This window comes from Brienomyrus brachyistius, chromosome 2, assembly GCF_023856365.1.
Source record: "Brienomyrus brachyistius isolate T26 chromosome 2, BBRACH_0.4, whole genome shotgun sequence".
NCBI lineage: Eukaryota > Metazoa > Chordata > Actinopteri > Osteoglossiformes > Mormyridae > Brienomyrus > Brienomyrus brachyistius.
The window spans coordinates 29,840,150-29,860,847 of record NC_064534.1 but is presented as its reverse complement, the minus strand read 5'-3'; the positions used below and the strand labels follow the sequence as shown (position 1 = coordinate 29,860,847).

General features: G+C 47.6%; 1 protein-coding gene across 6 annotated transcripts in view; it reads right to left on the bottom strand.

The window, feature by feature from the left end:
• pcsk5b (proprotein convertase subtilisin/kexin type 5b) overlaps window positions 1-20,698 on the bottom strand; it is a 75,649-nt gene that overhangs the window by 26,895 nt on the left and 28,056 nt on the right. For 4 of the 6 annotated variants that reach the window (XM_048978165.1, XM_048978182.1, XM_048978187.1 and 1 more), the window contains exons 8-19: window positions 15,807-16,019; window positions 13,997-14,097; window positions 11,142-11,245; window positions 9,225-9,342; window positions 7,690-7,878; window positions 6,272-6,408; window positions 5,530-5,676; window positions 5,204-5,306; window positions 2,821-3,014; window positions 2,097-2,181; window positions 441-544; window positions 80-218 (exon numbers count right to left, since the gene is read on the bottom strand). In XM_048978165.1, coding sequence (XP_048834122.1) covers window positions 80-218; window positions 441-544; window positions 2,097-2,181; window positions 2,821-3,014; window positions 5,204-5,306; window positions 5,530-5,676; window positions 6,272-6,408; window positions 7,690-7,878; window positions 9,225-9,342; window positions 11,142-11,245; window positions 13,997-14,097; window positions 15,807-16,019 — 1,634 coding nt within the window. The remainder of the gene's footprint in view (window positions 1-79; window positions 219-440; window positions 545-2,096; window positions 2,182-2,820; window positions 3,015-5,203; window positions 5,307-5,529; window positions 5,677-6,271; window positions 6,409-7,689; window positions 7,879-9,224; window positions 9,343-11,141; window positions 11,246-13,996; window positions 14,098-15,806; window positions 16,020-20,698) is intronic. The other 2 variants (XM_048978173.1, XM_048978205.1) reach the window with 1 other exon arrangement.

Sequence of the window (20,698 nt, the reverse complement as noted above, 5' to 3'; positions counted from 1 at the left end):
GCAGCATGCGGCAGTTTGTGCAGCCCCTGGAGCCCTTCAAATCTAACGCTCCTGTGGGTACCGATGCAGTCTCACGCACTTCTTGCAGGCCTTCTGCGTCTCGACGTTTTCCGAGGTCTGCTCAGCCAGGTAGAAGCCGATGCTGCAGGCGGACACGCATCTCCACTCTTCGACGAAGTAGTTACTGGCACACTTGGTGCACGCCTCTATGCCGGTACCTGTGGCAGATTGACGGACATGTGCACATACATGAATGAACTGGCCCTAATTGAGATCGGATCGATGCCACGCTCTCCTAAGCCAGACCTGTGAGAGGAGACCAAGCCTCTATGCCATATGGACACATCATCTGCCAGGCAAAGAGCTTGGCTAACTAACGGCAGGGGCGATTCGGGAATTGGGGCTCCGCCCTCCCAGATAAGCCTGCAGCCCCAGCTCACCTGCACAGGTAGCACAGGCTCGGTGGCAGGGTTCACACGTCCTCCGGTGGCCGTTATAGTAACTGCCAGCTTCACAGCTCATTAGGCACCTATTACCCTGAAGGCTGAGAGAGAGAGGGAGAGAGAGAAGAGAGAGTCAGTACTAAGAGACGAAAAATAAACTCCAACAATGTAATTTTACCGACCATTAATTCTGAGAATTTTCAAAAATGTTCTGTATAAATGACTAGTGAAAACAAAACAGAAAAGTACAGAGCAAATACTGATAAACGAGGTAACCCAGTCACTCTCAGGTGATCACTATCAGTTTCATTCAGATGTTCCTATTCTAGACTACATTCTATCTTCCTGGAACATTGCAGTCTCGTAAACACAAAACCATCACATTAATTAAATATGAAAATCGGGCTCCTCTCAGCTCCTTCCATTTAGAACCGTTTTACGATTTCATGCGCAACCCGCATCCTCATCTGAACCGTCCACTAGGAATCCACTTAATCCATGCAGAATTAAATCACGTTAAGCCCACAATCATTTCCTCAACTGCTGGGGCAATTCTGCAGCTCCTGCAGCTGATCTCAGTGGCCATTCTCATTCCGTGCGAAGGGTCACTGCACCAGCTGCGGTTTGGGAGCTGGAAAACCGGAGCGGAACTGTTAGGGAGCAGGTAAAACTCCGGAAATGCTGATGTCAAACAGACGGGCTGGGAACCCGGAGCACGTGGACGCCATACACCAGCGGCACGAGCCACATAAGCAACAGCAGCTGAGCAGAGGCTGTCTGCCAAAAATGTGCCTCTGAGGCAGCGGGAGTGGGCAGTGGAGGAGCGTGTGCTGCACTGGAGCACTGGAGGGGGGAGGGGCTAGTGAAAGTATGCAGTCAGTAAACACAGATTACACATGTGAAGATGGACACCCCAGGAAAAGAGTGAGAAAGATCATAGTAGGGGGGGGTGGGTAATTCTCACAAGCCAGGTGCACACGTTGATGGAATATAAATGTCAATTTCTGTATGTTGTGACATTTAGAATCATGGGAGAGGGGAGGGGGAGTTGGGAAGGATGACAAATGAAGGCTGAAAATGGCCACATCCTAGAGGACAGAATGCAGGACAGAGTGCGGAAAGATCAGCGCAGTGTCAGCGATGACCAAAGGCGACTCGTTAATTATTTACAGCAGGGTGCGTGAGACACGTTACTATTTTTACTCCTTTTCATTAGGGGGGTTATTGTTTTCAAACGTAAATATTTTAATTAATTACTACCGGGACTCAACTTTCAAAAACCAAAATGGAGGGACGAGGCAGGTCCTCCGGCTTGTCGGTGAGATCAGTAAGCAGCTAGCGGGATGCAGCTGGGAGAGCTGCAACAGTTGCAGCTTGTGCTTCCAGCCGCCCGGCAGCGCCGGCCTGCTTTCGCACAGGCAGCAGTTCTTCTCTTGTCAAAAGTCTCTCGAAAATGAGCATATTTTTTTAAATGAGCATATTTTTTTGATTTCTACACCTTCCTCAGAAAACGGCTCAATCCAGTCACCCATCTTGGTCAGAGCCTCTGAGCTCCCTTCTGCCTGACACATGAGCCCCGATTTCATGGACGTCCTCTCTCCGAACGTCTCAGTGCGTCGTTGGGGCTCTTTAAAAGGCCGCCGGGCTCCTTACCTCAAGCCTGCTTTGCATTCTATGCAGATGCTGGGAGTAGTGCAACGTCTACAGTTCTCGCTGCACCTTCGGCAAACGTTTGCATCTGTAACCCAAGAGGAGGCGTCGTCAAAGTGAGACGCATGGCAATACTGGAACGCATTTTTCATCCAGTTGCATATATTTAATTTCATACACAACAAAAGATCTATATATTACATACTGACAGGAAAAAGCACCACATATCATAACAATGATAACAATAACAATAATAATAATAATAAAAAAAAAATAATAATAATAATAATAATAATGGGGGCGGTATGGTGGTGCAGTGGTTAGAACTGTTGCCTTACACCTCTGGGACCTGGGTTCGAGTCTCCACCTGGGTCACATGTGTGTGGAGTTTGCATGTTCTCCCCATGTCGTCGTGGGGTTTCCCCCCATAGTCCAAAAACATGCTGAGGCTAATTGGACTTGCTAAATTGCCCCTAGGTGTGCATGTGTGAGTGAATGGTGTGTGAGTGAATGGTGTGAGAGTGTGCCCTGCGATGGGCTGGCCCCCCATCCTGGGTTGTTCCCTGACTCGTGCCCCAGCACGGCTCCGGACCCCCTGTGACCTAGTAGGATAAGCGGTTTGGAAAATGGATGGATGGATAATAATAATAATAAGATGATGACAGCAGTTATTGCGCTCCATGTCACATGACCATGGGTGGGTAGTAAAGGGGAAGGATCCACTTACCGTCATCGAGGTAGTATCCGTCCGCACAGCTGGATACGCAGCTGTTGGTTCCCTCATTCAAGTGGTACCCAGGTTTGCAGGACGTGCACTGGTCACTGCGGCCGCCCATACACTTCTCACACAGCGAGTAGCACTTCTTACAGCGCCGCTTATCGTCGCGGAAGAAGCCGGACGGACACTCTGACACGCACATCCTGCAGGAAAATGGCAGGTCTTGTAATGTGCACATCGTGCAGGAATATAAAAATCAGGGCAGGGAAATGTATCATATCGATGCAGTGCGTTAATTTTAAAGCCATAATATGTTATTAATTTGATCGCGTTAATGCATGAGGTACTTCGTTACCCAAATGGGAGAACAGCAGGAGCACAGATCTATAATAATCAGTGCTGGTTGTAAAGAATGGGAGAGTTTAGGTTGTGACCCAGAATTCAGAGATAAAATTAAAACATTCAGTTAACACGAATGAATGTTTACATTAGGTGCAATTAATTGCGATTAATCACAGAAAACATGCAATTAGCTAGTAAATTTTTTCAATCGATTCACAGCCCTAATAAACATTATTACTATTCCCCAAGGGGAAGTTAACATGCAAACAGTAGCATCATCCAACATCCATATAATGAAGTATGCCCCCCCATCTGACCTTCCAGGTGACCCCTCCTAGCCTGTTCCCCTCCTCACCGCGGTACCTACTACTGGCCTGTTACGGAGTGCAGTTTAAGTGTGCACCACGGACAGCGGTCTGCCCTAGACGCCTCGTGAGGACCGGATCCTCCCGCTGCTCCCTTGGCTGACCTCCCGCTTGCCAGGCTCCCCTCTGCTTCCTCCCTCCCTCCCTCCTCCCTTCACAGAGCTTCCGCCCCTGCCTCGGGCCAGAGCCTCTTGGATGTCACCCTCCCATCTGTCCCCTTGGCGGAGGAGCACGGCTGCGAGTGACGGGCCCCGACAGCCGCATGGAAGCCTTCTGACAGGCCGACCTCACGTTCGGAGCCCCAGGGCCAAGCTGGCATCATTACAGCAGAGATGCGGGTCTATCGGCGAGGTCTCTGTGCTGAGCGCCCCGTCGCCGAGCCTCTACACCTGTCACGCAGCAACTCCTGCGCCGGCACCCGTGAAGAGCCGGACTGAACGCACGCTTGGAGATCTGGGCAAAGGGGTTCAACTGTGACTGAGGTTAATGGATCATTGCTGGAAGTTTAACTTCAATTTTGTGACTTTGGGTTTTATTATATTTTTTGCTTTAAAGGAGAGCCATAAAAATCAGCAAGGTTCCCAAAAAACACCCAAGCTGGGGACTCGCGCACGGCTTTTTTCAACGGTTCTTATGGCACACGTCCACGATTTAACAGGCAGGCCAGGGAATGACTTTCGAGGTTTGGAAATGCGCAAGCCTGTTTCCTGCTGTCCACACTACTCGGGGTCATGATTCAAGCATTTACACCGTTACAGAGATGGGAGAGACCGGCTTTTCACATCCGTTCGTGACTGCAGCCTTTGATCCTGGCGGCTGGGCTTTGGAAGCAAGTCACGCGTATGAGTCCCACGCTCGGGCCCTGAAAGGGGGTCAGACTTTGAAGACGCACGTTGCGACTGACAAGACAACATTCCCTCAGTCAACAGGTGAAAGGAGACAGCCGTGTGGAAATGTGGGCTTTAGCCTAAGGGGAATCCGGGTCTAATGGGTAACAGAATGAGCTCTGCTTCCCTGACTCCACATCTCACAGCCAGGCCAGTCGCAGGGTCAAACTCCCAGTGGGACATCAAAGAAAAGCAACGGCAATAACAATAGTCACAACACCTCTGTCTGTGATGTGCACTGTTGCTTCTTAAAATATAAACCCTCACCCTTATACAAAAATCTTAAAACTGGTTTGCTACATAAGAACAACATAAGAACATAAAAATATTTACAAACAAGAGGAGGCCATTCGACCCATCAAGCTTGTTTCGGGAGAACTTAACTAATAGCTCAGAGTTGTTAAAATCTTATCTAGTTCTGACTTAAAGGAATCCAGGGTTTTAGCTTGCACTACACTAGCAGGAAGACTATTCCATACTCTAGCTACACACTAACTACAGTTAAATGTTCAAAGATTTCCACAAGAGTGTTGTGTCATAACCCTACAGTAGGGTTGCCCAGTCGGGCCCCTGGAGAGCAACCACCCTGCAGAGCTTAGGTACAGCAGAACCAGCTTAGCTTCAACATAGCTGACACTAATACTGAGGTGATACTGAAGTGCCTGATTATCAGAATCAGGTGTGTTAAATTAGGGCTGTACCTAATCTCTGCAGGGTGGTAGCTCTCCAGGAGCCCGACTGGGCAGCCCTGCCCTACAGACACACGTGTTAGCAGAGTAACGTAAAGCTGCCTCTCACCTGGTGTTGTTCTTGAATTTAAGGAAGTAGTGCAAGCAGTTGATGCACTGATGAGGTCCAGGACCCTCGCAACCATTCTCATTACACTCCGGGTGACAGAGTCCTGGCAGAAACCGATGCACAGCAAAATTAGCAGATGGCGAGCGATTTTACCGAAAATGACTAAATATGGCAAATCACTCCCAGCATGAGAACGATACTCGGTTCTGTTGCTGTAGGACACAGAGTCCTTAACGTAGATTTAAGAGGAGCACGAAGAGCCAAGACAGTGGCTGGCACACGCTTAACCTACGAGACAAGAGGAACACCAAGAAAGAGGTGCCTACCGGCCCATGACACCAGCTCACCGTTGTACTCTTCCGGCAGGTCGTAGTCAGTTGGGGGCTCGGCAGAGCGGGTCTTCTCGTAACGGAGGGAGGAATAGGGGTGGACGGATGTCCCGTAGAGGACCAGAGACCACTCCTTTAGTTTGCCTACAGATGATGAGAATATTGCCGTAGAAATGACCATTAGTCTTGGGAAGAATGAATCTGATGACATGGCAAGAAGCAGAATACGCAGCATGCAACGTGCTAGATGCATTACTGTTCTTTTACTATTCTTAAGCCTAATATGATTCGCTAAGCAGGCTGCAGTGCATTGGCATATGAATTTGCAGGGGAATGGTCTTCAGATATCCCGCTGGTGGGTTAACTGTTGATCTCTACCTTCTGACTCTCGTTTTAATTAAATGTATAAGTTAGTCCCTATCCCACTCCAAGCTGGTACCACTAACCCTTCTTGGTACCAGCCAAGAGCTGCAGGAGGCTGTTTTGTATTATACTGCCATTTCTGCATCAATACTGTGGTGTAGTACTTTGCGTGGTGGGTGATTCTGGGTCATTGGAGTACTGGGTTGAAAATGATACACCACTTACCTGCCTGTACTTTTGTAAATACAGCAAAAAGCAAAATGAATTTAATGATCACTGCAATCAATGCAATATGAGGTATTGGCTACTGCTGAAGTACTGATTTGAGTTTGTATTCTGTAGTGTTTTATATATATATAAAAAAATGGTTTAGTACCTGGTACTTTCTGGCTCCTCAGCTGGGATGGTGAGTCATAAATCTCCAGCACCCAATCCCCAGCTGCCTTCTCACCCCAGCAATGAGTGGTCATGAATTCCCAGTTCTTGAAGCCTTCCATGGAGTGATCAAACAACCTGCAAAGGGACACATGAACAAACTAAGCCAGGAGAGGAGAGAGCGAGGAAAAAAAACGGAGCGAACCTGATTCATAGATGGTAAGACAGGAACACGAAACTTGGGAAAGTGCACTTTTATAACACGTAAGGCCCAATGACCTACACCGTTCATTCGCCACCGTTATTCATGAGACGTCCCGCGTGTTTATCAGCCTCCCAGCTACACAAAATGGCCGACCAGTACACCGCACGTAATTCTTTTCACACGTGGTTTGGCCTGGGTGTTGACTTTAAAAAATATCAAGGGCAGCCGTGGAGCTCTGTGCCCTCAAGGCACCAAACAGGCCTACACAGCACAGCTGAAGGGAAAACACACAATTCCCAGCATTCTAGGCAACTGAGACAGAAAGAAGCTTTTCCAAGGGAAGCCAGAGAAGTATGGAGAATATCCACACAGCTTCGACCAATCGCCCACTGAGGATGTCATCACACCTCCGGTCTGAGATCTATCTGGCTGTGATTACTCAGAGTGAGAGCAGGGTGTGCACTGTCTTTTGTGTGAAAAGGTGGAGTTTTGTCTTTTCGGGATCCTGGGGAAAATGAAAAAAAAAAAAATATGTATATCATCACGCTACAGTCGTCCAAATTTGCCAGCTGCCCCATAAGCACCAGGCAAGACTCCAGCGAGAACGATAAGTTCTGGGAATTTTGAGGAGCTCATGATAATACTGATAAAGGAGGTTTTTTTAAATTAACCACCCCCACCCCACCCCCCCAAAAAACAAAACCATAACCCCTTTCCGTGAGGATAAAGGCAGTCAAGCCCCAGGGAAGTGGCACAGTATGTAGAGCGGCCTCCTTTAGTCCTGGCATCCTTCCACATTTCCACATGCATGTGTGAAAGGCCAGGCACGCCTGTGCACTGAAGGGTTGATATGTACCTCAGACTCCTCCCCAACACTAGCTGCAGAGCTTCCAATTAAAAAAAAACAAAAAACACATGAATGCCGTGGCCCACATGCCAACACAGCGCATTGGTCCAGCCAATTAGAGCAGAGGCAGGCGCTCTCTGCATTTCACCACATATCCTCCTGACTTTCACAGCCCCCAGAAACATTTAGTTGAGAACCAATTAGGGTGGCGGAGGACCGACACTGACCAGTGCAGGCGGGACTTCTTAAGCCAGGAGCTGCTGTGACCAACAGCGCCCACTGGCCCTCATCAGAGGGGAGGGAGAGGGGGAGGGCTACGTCACATGCAGCCTGGATGGAGGAGGGAGACAAAGCGGGTAAACATTACCTGTTAGCCAGCAGCTGGGACTTGGTGCCGGAGGGGGAGGTGAGGTTGATTGACAGGTCCCCACGGCGCGGGTGGGTTATGGTGATTCGTACCACCACGTGCTCCAGGTAGATGACGTGGTGGTTGGGGTTGTCAGAGCAGCCGGTGGCTTTGTACACCGACCTCACCACGTGCTCCGGCCGGATGGTCCTGGGAACGACACGGCTGATGGGATCCCCCATAGCAGCAAGACTGCAAGAACATTCCGGCATCCAAACTATAGGCTCTGGTGCACCTATAGACCTGTGCATGTGGAACTGGCTTGAACCAGTCATCCCAATGAACCACGATACTCCAAGTGGACAGAACATGGTACTGCAAGACATTCCAAACCCAGTTTGACACCAAGGACACGCCATCCTATACCTGTGTGTGTGTGTGTGTGTGTGTGTGTGTGTGTGTGTGTGTGTGTGAGACACCAAGGGCCCACCGTCCTGTACCTGTGTGTATGTATGTGACAGCAAGGGCCCACCGTCCTGTACCTGTGTGTATGTGACACCAAGGGCCCACCGTCCTGTACCTGTGTTTGTGTACATTTTCATTCCACCATGATTTATATCCCCAGCTATAAATTACCCTTCGTCTCGCTACAGAAGCTGCTTGCGCTTTAAGAGTCAGGGTCCACTGGTGTGACAATTTAAATTAAAATGTCCTTTCAAACAACACACAATGTCAACTGCACCTAGAGACAAAAAAGGTAAGCAAAGAATTCAAAACAAAACCGCTTCACCAAAGTTCATTTCCGTAACAAAGAGAACTAGTCAGACACCACTGTAAAATTAAAATGGCATTGAATTTTGCATTTGAAATGATCAGTCAAAATGGCACCCAAATGTAACCCATCATAAGAGATTTCGGCTCATGTTAATTGTAGCACATTTTCTCACAGAAATGTAAAAAAAATGGTTTCCTGCTTCAATTCAGTCCTCCTAATTGGCAGCCCTGCAATGCAGAAAACCTTGCACTGAGCGCGGTAAACACCTTTAGATTTCAGATGCTTGTTTTTTTAGCCCCACCTGGGGTAAAACTCACTTTGTTTTCATGTCCAACTTACAGATCAACTTACTCGAGAAAAAAAAAAAACACTTGCATCTGAAAGTACAAAGGCAATTCACCGTAAAATATTACCTGTTCCTGAGCAGAGGCAAACATGCCTGTATTTTACCCTTTAAAACGCCAGACAACAATCTTTGCAGACATGCAATGCGATATAAACATGGACACAGTAATCGCCACCATCCAGTCTTAAATGTATGTCTGAATTTGAAACTAGTTGTTTGGAAAGGAAATACAACAGCTAGAGCAGGAGTGTGTGTCTTGGAATGCTTCAGGTGCAGGGGATGGTAAAGGACAAAGCCGAAACTGACCCACGATGGAACGCGCATCACAAACTCTAGATTTATTAACAGCATGGTGGGATGACAGAAAATTTAATAAACCGTTGACAGGTTTCAGGGAAGGTTCTGGGAGGCTCTTCCTCGGGGCGGCGGGAATACCTGAACTGGCGGTCGGCACTCTCCACACACACGTGTTGAGGGGGAACCTGTCTCCAGCGCTCGGCCTCCTTCACCATGGCCTCGGCATCCATGAGCCCGAACCCGTACAGGTGGCTGACTGGGAGCAGGAGAAGGTAAAGGTCAGCAAGCTCCACCCGAGCACCACCTAACACGTCCTCAGGGCCCGACCACCCAGCTAAGGACGACCTAAAGGACACAGTTTTAGCAGCAGATATTTACTGAGCGTTACCCGGCAAAGGGAAACGATCCCCTGTAGTCTGGTACAAATGCCTTCTCATAACTTGTACACCAGCTTCATGCGATTTAACTCAAGTCTTCTTCAGTACCCATCACCAGTAATATGCATGCCGTCATTCCTACACACCGTAAGTTCTGGGTCATCTGATTAAGTAGAATTCTGCTGTGATTTCTCAAAAGCTGTTGATGGTTTTAACACCATTTTCCACAAACTGCCAATAGATTTCAGTCACTTGCCAAATGCTATTACGGAACCGGCACTATATTAAGTAGAGAAGCAGAAATACGAGGCACTGAACGCAGATGCTCCCCAGCAAGCTGAGGCACCTGAGGAGCATGAGCAGAGATGGACGTCTGACTGTGGCAGGGGGTCCGCAAGTGAAGGGTTACGAAGAGCAGAGGTGCAGGCAGGGGGGGGAGCAGAGAGGGAATGCGGCAGACTGACTACTCTCCAGGAGGAACAGGCTGCAGCTCTGCTCCCCATATGGAGGGATTCCAGAGGACCGTTTTTTTAGCTGCCTGCCTGTGTAGTTTACACTTCAAAGAGCTGCTCCAGGTGTTGAGTATGGGCTCCACATAGCAGGAACCCCCCCCCCCACACACACATGCACGCACACACAAATATCTTAAAAGTAAAAACAGGAAAAGCACATCTGTGACAGAACCTCTACAAAGTTTTTGGTTTATCTAAGGACGAGGTCTGTTAGGAAATGAAACGACCACAAATGGAACAAATGTCAGATCTTGAGGAGGACCGAGACGGAGGCCATGGGAAGTTCTCCGTCAGGTACAGCGGCACCAAAAGGCCTCTTCCACACGCAACAGAAGCATAATGGAGTGAAAGGTCTTACTCCCAGTGTAATTAAGCGAGGCATTCTCTGCTGTGCCTGTCAGAGGCCCTGCATGAACACCCAGCCCCCAAATACCTCCCGCTTAATCTCTCTCTCTTTCTCTATCCCTCGAAAGTGGAGGCTGCTGGATCAGGTCCAGACAGGTCTGAAGTGCGGCTTGGCTGCCGCCCAGTCCACACACCACAGCCCAGTGCCAGCAGCGAGCCGCTTCCTCAGAAGGAGAGTCGCGGGGGAAGACCGACAGAGCCGGCCAGCAGCGGGAGGGGGGGTCGGGGGTAGTAGCTGCACCCCCCTCACGCGAGGCTTTCGGAGCAGTAGCGCCACCCTTCCTTTGAGGCTACGCTAACACAGGCCCGTAAAGTCCAGCAGTTAGTGCAGCAGTTAGTCCCTACAGTGCTCTCCAGCTCGTCTCGCTAACCTGCCCTGTGTTCACACAGAGGCAGCACTGGATCCATCCCAGCTGGCAGCGGCACCACACGGAGCAGAAAGAGAAACCAGAGGCCCAGGACCTAACCTGGGCGAAGCATCCAGCACGTAGCAGAACACACATATCAGAAGGTTAAGAGATGTCAACATCAAACGACATCAAGCGTTTATAACAGGGTTTTGCAGTCTTATCCACAATAGGCTGGCGTGTGTGCAGGTTTTTGGGATAACCTATATATCCGCTGTTCAAACCCAGGTGTGAGGGCTCCTCAGCCAATTGGTCCTCAAATTAGTAACTTAATTGTGGAGTTGCAGTGAAAACCCGCATTCACACTGGCGCTTTGTGGATATGATCGGCCACCCCTGGTTTAGAAGAACCTACCATTGTACCCAGCAGCATTGGTCTTCCAGTCAGGTGCGCTCAGGTGGCCAGCGCGAGAGGTCTTCACGATGATGTGCTGAACATCTCTCCAACTTAGAAGGGGACTGTGATAGACGGGGGAAGAAAGGGGAAGAAGAGGTCAAATAAATAGTAAAAAAAACAGCTAACCCGGGAACCGAGGTACGCTGCGCATTTTGCAGCTCCTCCAACTAAGTACCATATTATTAGTTTAAAACAATGAGCCAACCAGGGAATAGTGAGCAGAATCCCAGGAGTGCAGGTATGAGTATGTCCCATTATCGATTACTGAGTTCCGGAAAGTTCTCAAAACTGCTCTCAAAACTGTGAACCGTTTGGTCGTCGACATCAAACGGTTCTAATAAAAAGGGAGATAGACCTTGTTCTAGGGCAGTTCTGAACAGTCGGCAGACTGCTGCTCCCTCACTGAAATAACGGGGACTGATCAGTGCCAAGTAAAGCTCCGGAGTATCAGCAGGAACACGCCGCTCCAACATCAAAAATAAAAAATAAAAAGACCCTTTAACTGTGAAAGCAGATGCAGAGTTAAGAGCTTCTCAGACGGCAATCTGCGTATTCCAGGGGTTATTAGGAGAAAAGCAGATATGCAGGCAGGATAAACTTGGATTACAAGTCAGCTCTGAAGAGAGATGGTCTAATGAATCCAGACAAATTTCGCAGTTACTGTTTAATCCAGAATATGCCTAAGATAAGAGACTCAAAAGAAAATTTCTTTAGTCTTACTTCCACATTTTACGGGAGTAATCAACCTCTTTCCAGTTCTGAGAAACAACATATGGAGTGAATTTGTGCATACTGATTATTCAAGTTATACAAAGGCTCTTTTTTTCCCCCAAGCATACCCAAGCAATCTGTAATATTAAAGGGCATTATTGCTGGCAAAATTAATCAGTGAAAGCTAGAAAGATCTCCTGTTCAATATAATTCAGTATGGGCAGACCTGGAATAAGACTTTTGAGTGAGGGGGGCAGATGCATACTTATAAAATGTGAGTGAGTATTATGTTTATATTACATTCTGGGGACAATGCCCCCCACGATGTGATAAACACTTGTTATTCTGATGTTGTGGGGACTATTTTTCAGGTTCAAAAGTCTCATGTTTTGTTTGGTTACTTATGGTTAATGTTAGGGTTGAGTAGGGGTTAAGTTGTCATGTTGGGATTAGTGTTTTTCCTGTAGAAATGAAGAGTTCCCACAAAGACATGCGTGTGTGTGTGTCTGTGCAATCATCACTATGCATGTGTGTCTGTTAATCTGCATGGTTTGGCCACTGTTGACCAGTGAGAGACTGGGGTGTGTGTGTGTGTGTGTGTGTGTGTGTGTGTGAGTGAGTGCCTTGACAGAGAGCCTCATGTTCTGCTTGGTCCTGCCGCTGCATGCTGGCTCGGTCCTGGGCAGATGGCACAGGCTGTGTGTTATTTGCGCCCCCCCACCCCCACCCCCCACCCCGCCCTGGACCATGGGCACACAGCCTGTCAGGCGGGAGTAACGTGTGGATACGAGCTCGGCTGCCACAGCAGCCGGCCTCACTGAATATATACGGCCTGCACTCAGGAAGCTGTGATAATCCAGACCCTGGGCCCGGATTCCCCTTCTTCCCTCCCCCTCACACAGGACCACGTCCATCTTCTTAGTTTCCCGCTCGGTGTCGCAAAAACTCTAAAAACAAACTAAACAAAAACGGGCTCCCACCTTCTTAATATGCACACTAATTTATTATTTTCTGAAGGCCGACGGGTTTTTCCCTCTGAGAGCTACTACACAATAAACCATCATGTCATGCTGTGCGCAGTGTTTGTGCGTTTGCGCATGTTTATTCAGACAGCCGATATTTTTAGTCTAAAAACTCCTTGCCCCTATATATAGAGAAATCCAAGGCATGCGCTGTACCCATGAAAATTACAGCAAGGACTCCAGGAAGTGTTTGGATTCTACGTACTTTAGATCTCAGCCGCAAATGCAGGTCGGCATATAAGCCTCACTGGCGTGTCTGGAAGCTGCGGTTCGGAAGCAGAGCCGGTCGCCCATATCTGGCCTCACGCACCACTGTCACACCAGAATCGGTTAATAAAAATTCTTGCGGGGATTCAGCCGGCGGCCACTTTTAAGAGCGTGACATCCGCTCAGCTGCAGAGTGCTGGATATGGGGGACACCATGTGTTCTGTCTCAATATCCCCCCCCTCCCAGCTCTCCCAGCCCCCACTTCCTGGGAGAAAAGAGCTGGTATCATTTCAGCAGCCTGACAGGCATGTCATTGGTCTCCTCAGACAGAAGCCCCACGCTCCTATCCACATGGTCACAGACAGCAGGCTAGCCACAAAAACAGACCGTTTCACCAAACGATGCTGACATTGTTCATGTGATTCCAACTCCTGTTCATGGGTCTTAAAGATTAGTGACAAAAAAAAGATTAATTTTTGGTACAAGGGCAGGGATTTAATAGGGGTCCAAAAACCTCCTAGGGTTTTGCTTTGTTTTTTTTCGGGAAAAGACTCCAATAAAAAAGTGAAACTTGTCACATTTAGGATATTAAAGTGTGAGGTCCACTTATGCTGGACGATACTTCCAATATGAAATGCTAATGGATGGTTTCTCAACAGTCACGACCTTTCTCTATATCCCCGATGTAACAGCACTGCCAAATGAGGATCCTGTTTAATAAGCAGGAGGAGGACGAGGTCCAAAGAACTGCATTGCAGTGGTCTGTCACCAGGTGCCACAGTATCGGCTGCCCAGGCCTGAAGCGAGCGGCTTCCGGAGCCTGCGATATCCGCGGGCGCCCTGAGGAGACCCGGCGGGGCAGGGGGGCTCACTTCGCTTCCAGGGCTAGGGCGATGATTCCAGCTGCCATGGGGGCTGAGGCCGACGTTCCCGTGTGACTGTCCGTGCAGCGCTGCCGCAAGTCCGTCGTGATCTGCAGGTGGAGGCAGACGAAGCGTACAGGGGTGAGAACAAAGAGAGAGGCCTCTTGCTGGGACCATCAAATCCTTTGGGGGGAAAAAGCCAAACGTCAGGCCGTTTTTACACTAGGATATCACCAGCAGAAGAGTTGCATTAACATACATAATTTAAATCTATAAATCTATAAACACTTGTGCTTCTATACTACTAAATATACGTTTAAAAAAGGGTCAAAAATGAACTGTTCACGTAGCTAATAACAAAAACAAACTATTTAAAAAACGGGCAACTCATTTTTAATCATGCTGGGGGTCGTATGAAAGTGGTGCAGGGAAGCAACTAGCATTTCTCAGGTGAGGCGGCAAATGCAGCTGTAGGGCACCTGCGGTTGGGGGAGACTGGGGGAGCCCTGACTGCCCGCGAGCTCTCACCGCCGTTTCAGATAAACAGAGCTGGCAGCACGTGCCAACTTGCTTTTTGCCGCCACCCCCCCCCCTCACAATGTTGAGTTCAGCACCACCGTTCCATATAAAATCGGAGAAGTACAATTTCACGTGTGTCAAGAACAACCTTAAAAGATGAGATGAACTTCCAAAAACTCGAAACGAGGCAGGGGGGGGGGGGGTCCCTGGAGGTTTTCCCCCCGCCCCCCCTCCACAAAAATACAAAAGGAACAGCTAGTTTTTCATCCTTCATGTGGAATTTGGTGTCCTAGTCAGAGACATGAGTGGGGGCTAGCTGTCAGGATGCCTTGGATGGGGGAGATGGCACTCATAGGGCAGTCTGCCATTTACTAACAGACCTAAAGCGGGGGGGGGGGGCGGGGGGGGGGGGTCTCAGGGTTTGGCCAGTTCAACGACATTAAATGAGTCATAAAAAAAACAGCGGATATGAGCCACTGCCAGCATAGGTCGTCCGTTCACACAGCTAAATGACCGGGGAAGTAAATGCTTGGGATTTTACTAAAATACACGGAAAATGCTCTGCTAGTTCAAAGCGATTACAGTAGAATGATAATATCGGAGAAGCTAATTGTTCCTGCCTAGCGAATTTAGCTCTAATAGTTGTATTCCAGCACCAGACAACAGCGTTTGTGAAACTGTCTGTCATTCCATTACATCGCAATGCCCATTCCAGCATCAGGGCCAAAGGGACTGAGGGCCAGGTCTGTCCGTCCACCTTCAGGACGAGTATTTTGATTTTGGAAGAACCGACTCGCATCTGAAGACGCATAAATTTCCACCAGTTAAATACATGAAGGAAATCAGTGCCACTCCTACAAAATTTCGCAGCACGTCATGAAAGCAGGAATCCGTTATGATGTTATGATGTGATACATTAATAATGCGAGGACAGATTCGGTGAAAGGCGAATACAAAATGCCTTTAAAATGGTCATGGACTACAAGAATATGCAAGAATCTTATAATCCAGGCAGAGACGTCTGCGGGAACTTGAACTACGAGCTGTGAAGTTCCCCACTGCTGGCTTTCACCCTTGAGCTGCCATCGTCTGAAACCAATTTAAAAACTTCAAATTCTTACCATGTCGTAAGACAACAGCTGTCATATGAGCAGTTACAACCTCTGGGTGCTGATGTCATTTCCTTAAGCCTAAACAGGATTTACCTTGAGGCTCTCTTTTCGTTTTTTTTTTTCTTTTCTTTTTAACGGGACTTGGTTGAATCCACTTCGCAAAAGAAGCATCACTTTGGAAAACTCACGATCTTCCGGTCGTAGTTCTCGCCGCTGCTGTAGGTGGTGGTGAGGGTGGAGGCACATTCTTCCAGGTACCAGGGCTTCTTCCCACTCTCTGCTGTGCTGCTGATGGAGATGGTGTAGATGCTGTTGGTGTAGCCGTCACAGGAGCAGTGGTCTCGACTCCGCCCTCCATTTCCGGATGCCCATACGAAGACTGAGCCACGGCCTTTCCGTCCCTGTCAGCAGACGACAGCACCAGGTTTGCGGTGTTGAACTGTACATGTCAGTGCCATGAGAGCCTAGGAGGTGCCTACAGCCAGCCTGCCCTAACTATCCATACATAAAAGCCATCTGTCACCCGAACACACAGGGATCCACTTCCAGGCTAAATAAAAGCACATGCGTTCGGGGGTACGGTCCCAAGAAACCAGCAATGAAAGCCGGATTCAAACCCAACTAAGCTGCAACTGGAGATAAGAACTAATTCCCAATAAAGAAAGAGACTTGAGGAGAGAAACTCAGGGTTGAACCCGTGAGACTAAAAATTTTCTTTTAGTGCATGTTACCATCTCATGAGCCTGGACCAAAATTTCAGTGTAGTGAAATTTGACAGTTTTAAACCGTTGCCACCAACCCCACTCCCTCCATTGATAAATTTAAGGTGACCCCACTTTTATTTTGATGGCTCACTGTTTTCTCCACATTGTACAGGTTTTTTTTTCCCATGGGTCTCAGTGTTTTCATTGTAGTTCACTGGGCTTGGAGACAATCCCATGCAGTGTAGGGCACAGAGCAGGGGTAAAGCCCAGATGGGGTGCCGATACACATACACACACACACAACCTCGATCCAAACGGGATGCACACACACGCGCACACACGCGCACACACGCGCACACACGCGCACACACACACACACACCTTGCACAAGAAACCCCTTTGAGTTTCTACAGGAGACTGACATCAACTGCAGACGTGCCTTATGACTAAGATCTGGAAACAGCTGGCGATGACAACTCCTCAATAAAAGCAATTTTCTCCGCCTATTGTCAAAACCCTTAGATCCCACAGAATTTGAATGCACACAAGAGCATTGCTATCTTGTGCAAACGCCCTGCAACACAGTTTACGAGCTGCATTCTTAGATGATCAGGATAATTCATGTATAAACATGAAGTTCCTATGCCTATTTCCTGAAGTATTTTTTATAACAATTCAACCATGTTCCTCATAATTATAGCGAATGAAAATCAAAGCGGTAGTCTCTTCTTGGGGACAGAAAACACATTAACCTCTTTAAAGATGCAACCAGTACTATAGGCAATTTGGTCCCAATGCCAGACGTACCATTAAAAGTACCACAAAAGTGCCATTAAGATAAAGGTTTGACATTTGCCCACTTGTACAAGTCTCTCTACACTTACCCAACCTCTTTTTGGGCACATATTTAAAAATATGTAAACCTATCCCTGCACATTAGCACTGAATTTATGCCAAATTCTAACTTCATTTCATTTTTCAGTAAATTTTACCTGATTTACAAATATTTGCTTGTTTACAATAAAAGTGCGAAGTCTGACTTGAGCTGCCATCTGTAACTCCTGGCCAAAATGGTGAACGGTCGTATTCTGCTCCCTAGAGGCAATTTACATTAAACATTTTAACTGAAACACACAAATTGAACCCAAATCAAAATTTTCACAATAATTATTTGTGGTAGAAATCATTTTTCAATGGGAGAGAGCAAGAGAGAAATTTTAACTTCTCAGAGATGTGATAACAGATATATACAATGAAAGAGGCTGACAGAACCAGTAACAGCCTTGAATGTTCAAGATGACACACACAAAAACGGTAAAACAATTAGTGCTTCAATATTTCAGATCACCGAGGATCCGGACCTTGAAAACTTCCGAAGCTGCAACTCTGTTCGGGTCACTGAATATAAACAGCTGTGAAGTAATCGTTCAATCACCCAAAAGGACTATTTCCCTTTTGCCATTCGCTTGTGAGAAACTTTAAGAGCAGACCTACCAATCCAGAAGCTCAGTAAGACATGAACATATCATCTTCATTGTTTATTGGTGGGAGATGCCTATGAAGACCTTTCCGACGCAGTTATGTAGCCAACATGGCTGACAGGGATGGCTTGGTGAGGCCTTCCTCCGGCCAGTGATGGATCCCTCCGTGCCTCGCACAACACGTCCCTCACAAAGGCCTCAAAGTGCGATTCATTCCAGGTTTTATGCGGACGCTGGCTGAATGTGATCTTTGTCATCTCCGTCCTTGAGTGCTGGCTGCCTGGCACTCTCAGACAATAATGTATGCGGATCCTTGAGGCAGGCTTGTCGTGAGCTGGCTCCGGGTCGCTTATTCAGAAGCTCTTTAAAAATATATTATGCTAATGTAAACGCTGCCGGTTTAACACGCCTGTGCGACCGCACGTGGCGTTAGGGGAGGCTCGCAGGGACTGGCTAACCAGCTGAACAAAGACGGAAAAAGCCCCCTGCCATCAATTCTGGGGATCATCGCAAGAGACCCTCCCATCTTCAAACAGGCGCATCACGAGCCTGACTGCAGGGGAAGGTCACAGCGTACGCGACTCTCGCAAATTAGGCAGCCGAACGCAGAAGCCGCGTTTAGCCGCCCCGCTGACGCGAGAGTCGCTGCTTATTATCATCTCACAAGTTCACGGCTTTCCTTCCATCTTTTAATCTTGCTTCAAAATTTCCTCATAATGTGAAAGTAACCTGTGGGGTGATGATAAACTTCTGTTATGACCAGGGGAGACAGCGGAAGGTTATTATGGACCCCTGAGCTTACGGTTATAGGCGTGATTGGACCTGCGACGGCGACTGCTACAGGAGACACTGCTGCATGCCGCCCTCTTAGGAAATGTTCTCAAAACAAAGAGCAAGAAAAGAGAGAAACACACCACTGTGGATGTTTAATTAATTTTTAAAAAAGTGCATAAAATGAAGTTTCCTTTCTGGAACAGTTTCCTTTTATCTCATCCCTTCTTTCCACCCGTATAAATCCTCCTTGGTAACAGGATCCTAAGGTATCTGATTATATCATAATACAAATTGAGTAACAGACTCTTTCAAGAAAATACAGGCTACATTTTAGAAGTTAAACATCAATGAGAGCTGAAGAACACACTGCTGGTATATCCTGAAATCGAACACCATGCAGCCATTTTTCAAGCTAAGCTTTCTACATGACAGGAATGACATTTCCCAGGTAGTGTGTGAGGAAACGCATCTTACAAAGGCAAGCTCCTCAATGGTCTCTTGACAATGTGGCAAAGGTAGGAACTAAGGTAAGCCGACACCCGAGTAAAGGACATCAGGGACCGGATGAAGCAGAACTTCCTTCTGCCAAACTCCGATATGACAAGACGGCTGTTACTGCATCTGCAGAACAACATGCACATCAAATTATTCTGGCACACTGTCCGATTAAGCCGAATCTTAAGCTGAGCCTGTTTGGATACAAAGTCAGGAGACTTCGGTTCGACAACCGAGAAGAACCTCCCATTCATAAATAAGAAATTCTTTACGTCCTTCTCATTTTGCAAGCCTCCTTAGAAATATACCATCCCTGAGTGATTCAGACACACCGGTCCATGCCGTTCCAGGTGTTTTCCGGAACAGTCCCCAGAGGGTTCAGGAAGCAGCTGCGAGAGCTTGTTTAACTGAAAATGTGAACATTAGTCCATACTGACCTCCCAACTCCTGCTGCTTTTCAAATTGAGAGGAAAAGTATAAAATATTACCTCTCACTTCAAAAGCCTTGAAAGGTCTTCTACCAAGACGACGTGGAACTTACTTCAAATTATTTCTCGTTACTTTAAAGTCAGCAAAGCCCTGTAATATAGAGGTCCGATTATACAGAATGATCTACCTGCTCATGCCTCAGAATCAAACACTGTCTACATTAAAATGTAGAATAAAGGCCTGTTTGGTTAAGCCTCCTATAGTTACGGGCGCTGAGCACAGGCCACAGCAGGACGACACCCTTCCACTGCTGCACGATCTAATCCTATTGGCTATTCCACGGCCCGTTTTGGTGATGACCGTCTCAAGTCTCCCTTGTGGTCACACACATGAATGAATGATTTATATAGTGCTTTTCATGACACAAAATCGCTTTACTGAGCCAATGGGGAGCCACTTCAACCACCCCCACTGTGTAGTACCCAACCAGATGATGCGAAGATGTGACACCAGTCATTCTGCACCAGTAAGCTCACCACACAGTAGCTAAGGTGGTGAAGCAGCAGGAGAGAATTCACCAATTGGATTATATGACGATTAGGAGGTCAGATCTGATAGGGCCACAGTGCCCAGAGATCTTTTATGACCTCAGAGAGTCAGGACCACGGTTTTACATCTCATGCAAAGGACGGAACATCGCCTACCACTCTTTATTACTCTACCATAACATATTTCATTGGGGTTATTCATTATTGCACATGGTCAGCTTCAGTATAACCTATTCATCAAAAAACTTTTTTAAAAAGAAAAAAAAAAAATACTTGGGCCATTTCTCCACTTTCCCTTCTGTCTCCCCCTTGGGGCCATCTGGCCGAGCTAACATATCATCAACTGGACCCAGACATCCGGCTTGCAACAGCGTCCATGGAAGGGATCCACATTCTGGCACAATCCAGTACTGACCGTCTTGTGCACAGAACGCTGCCTCCAGCAGCCACGGACCCCCGGCTCCAGCTGTCCACATAAACACATGGATCACCTCTATTTTATATACCGTCTAGACTTGTTTGCTAATTTTACACACTGTTAACCTACCTTCTTCAATTCTGGGGGACAATTTTCACTGTTCTATATAATTTTTATTTCCATCTTGGATCCCAGTTTTAATACTTCCTGGCAAAATTCATTTCAAAGTGC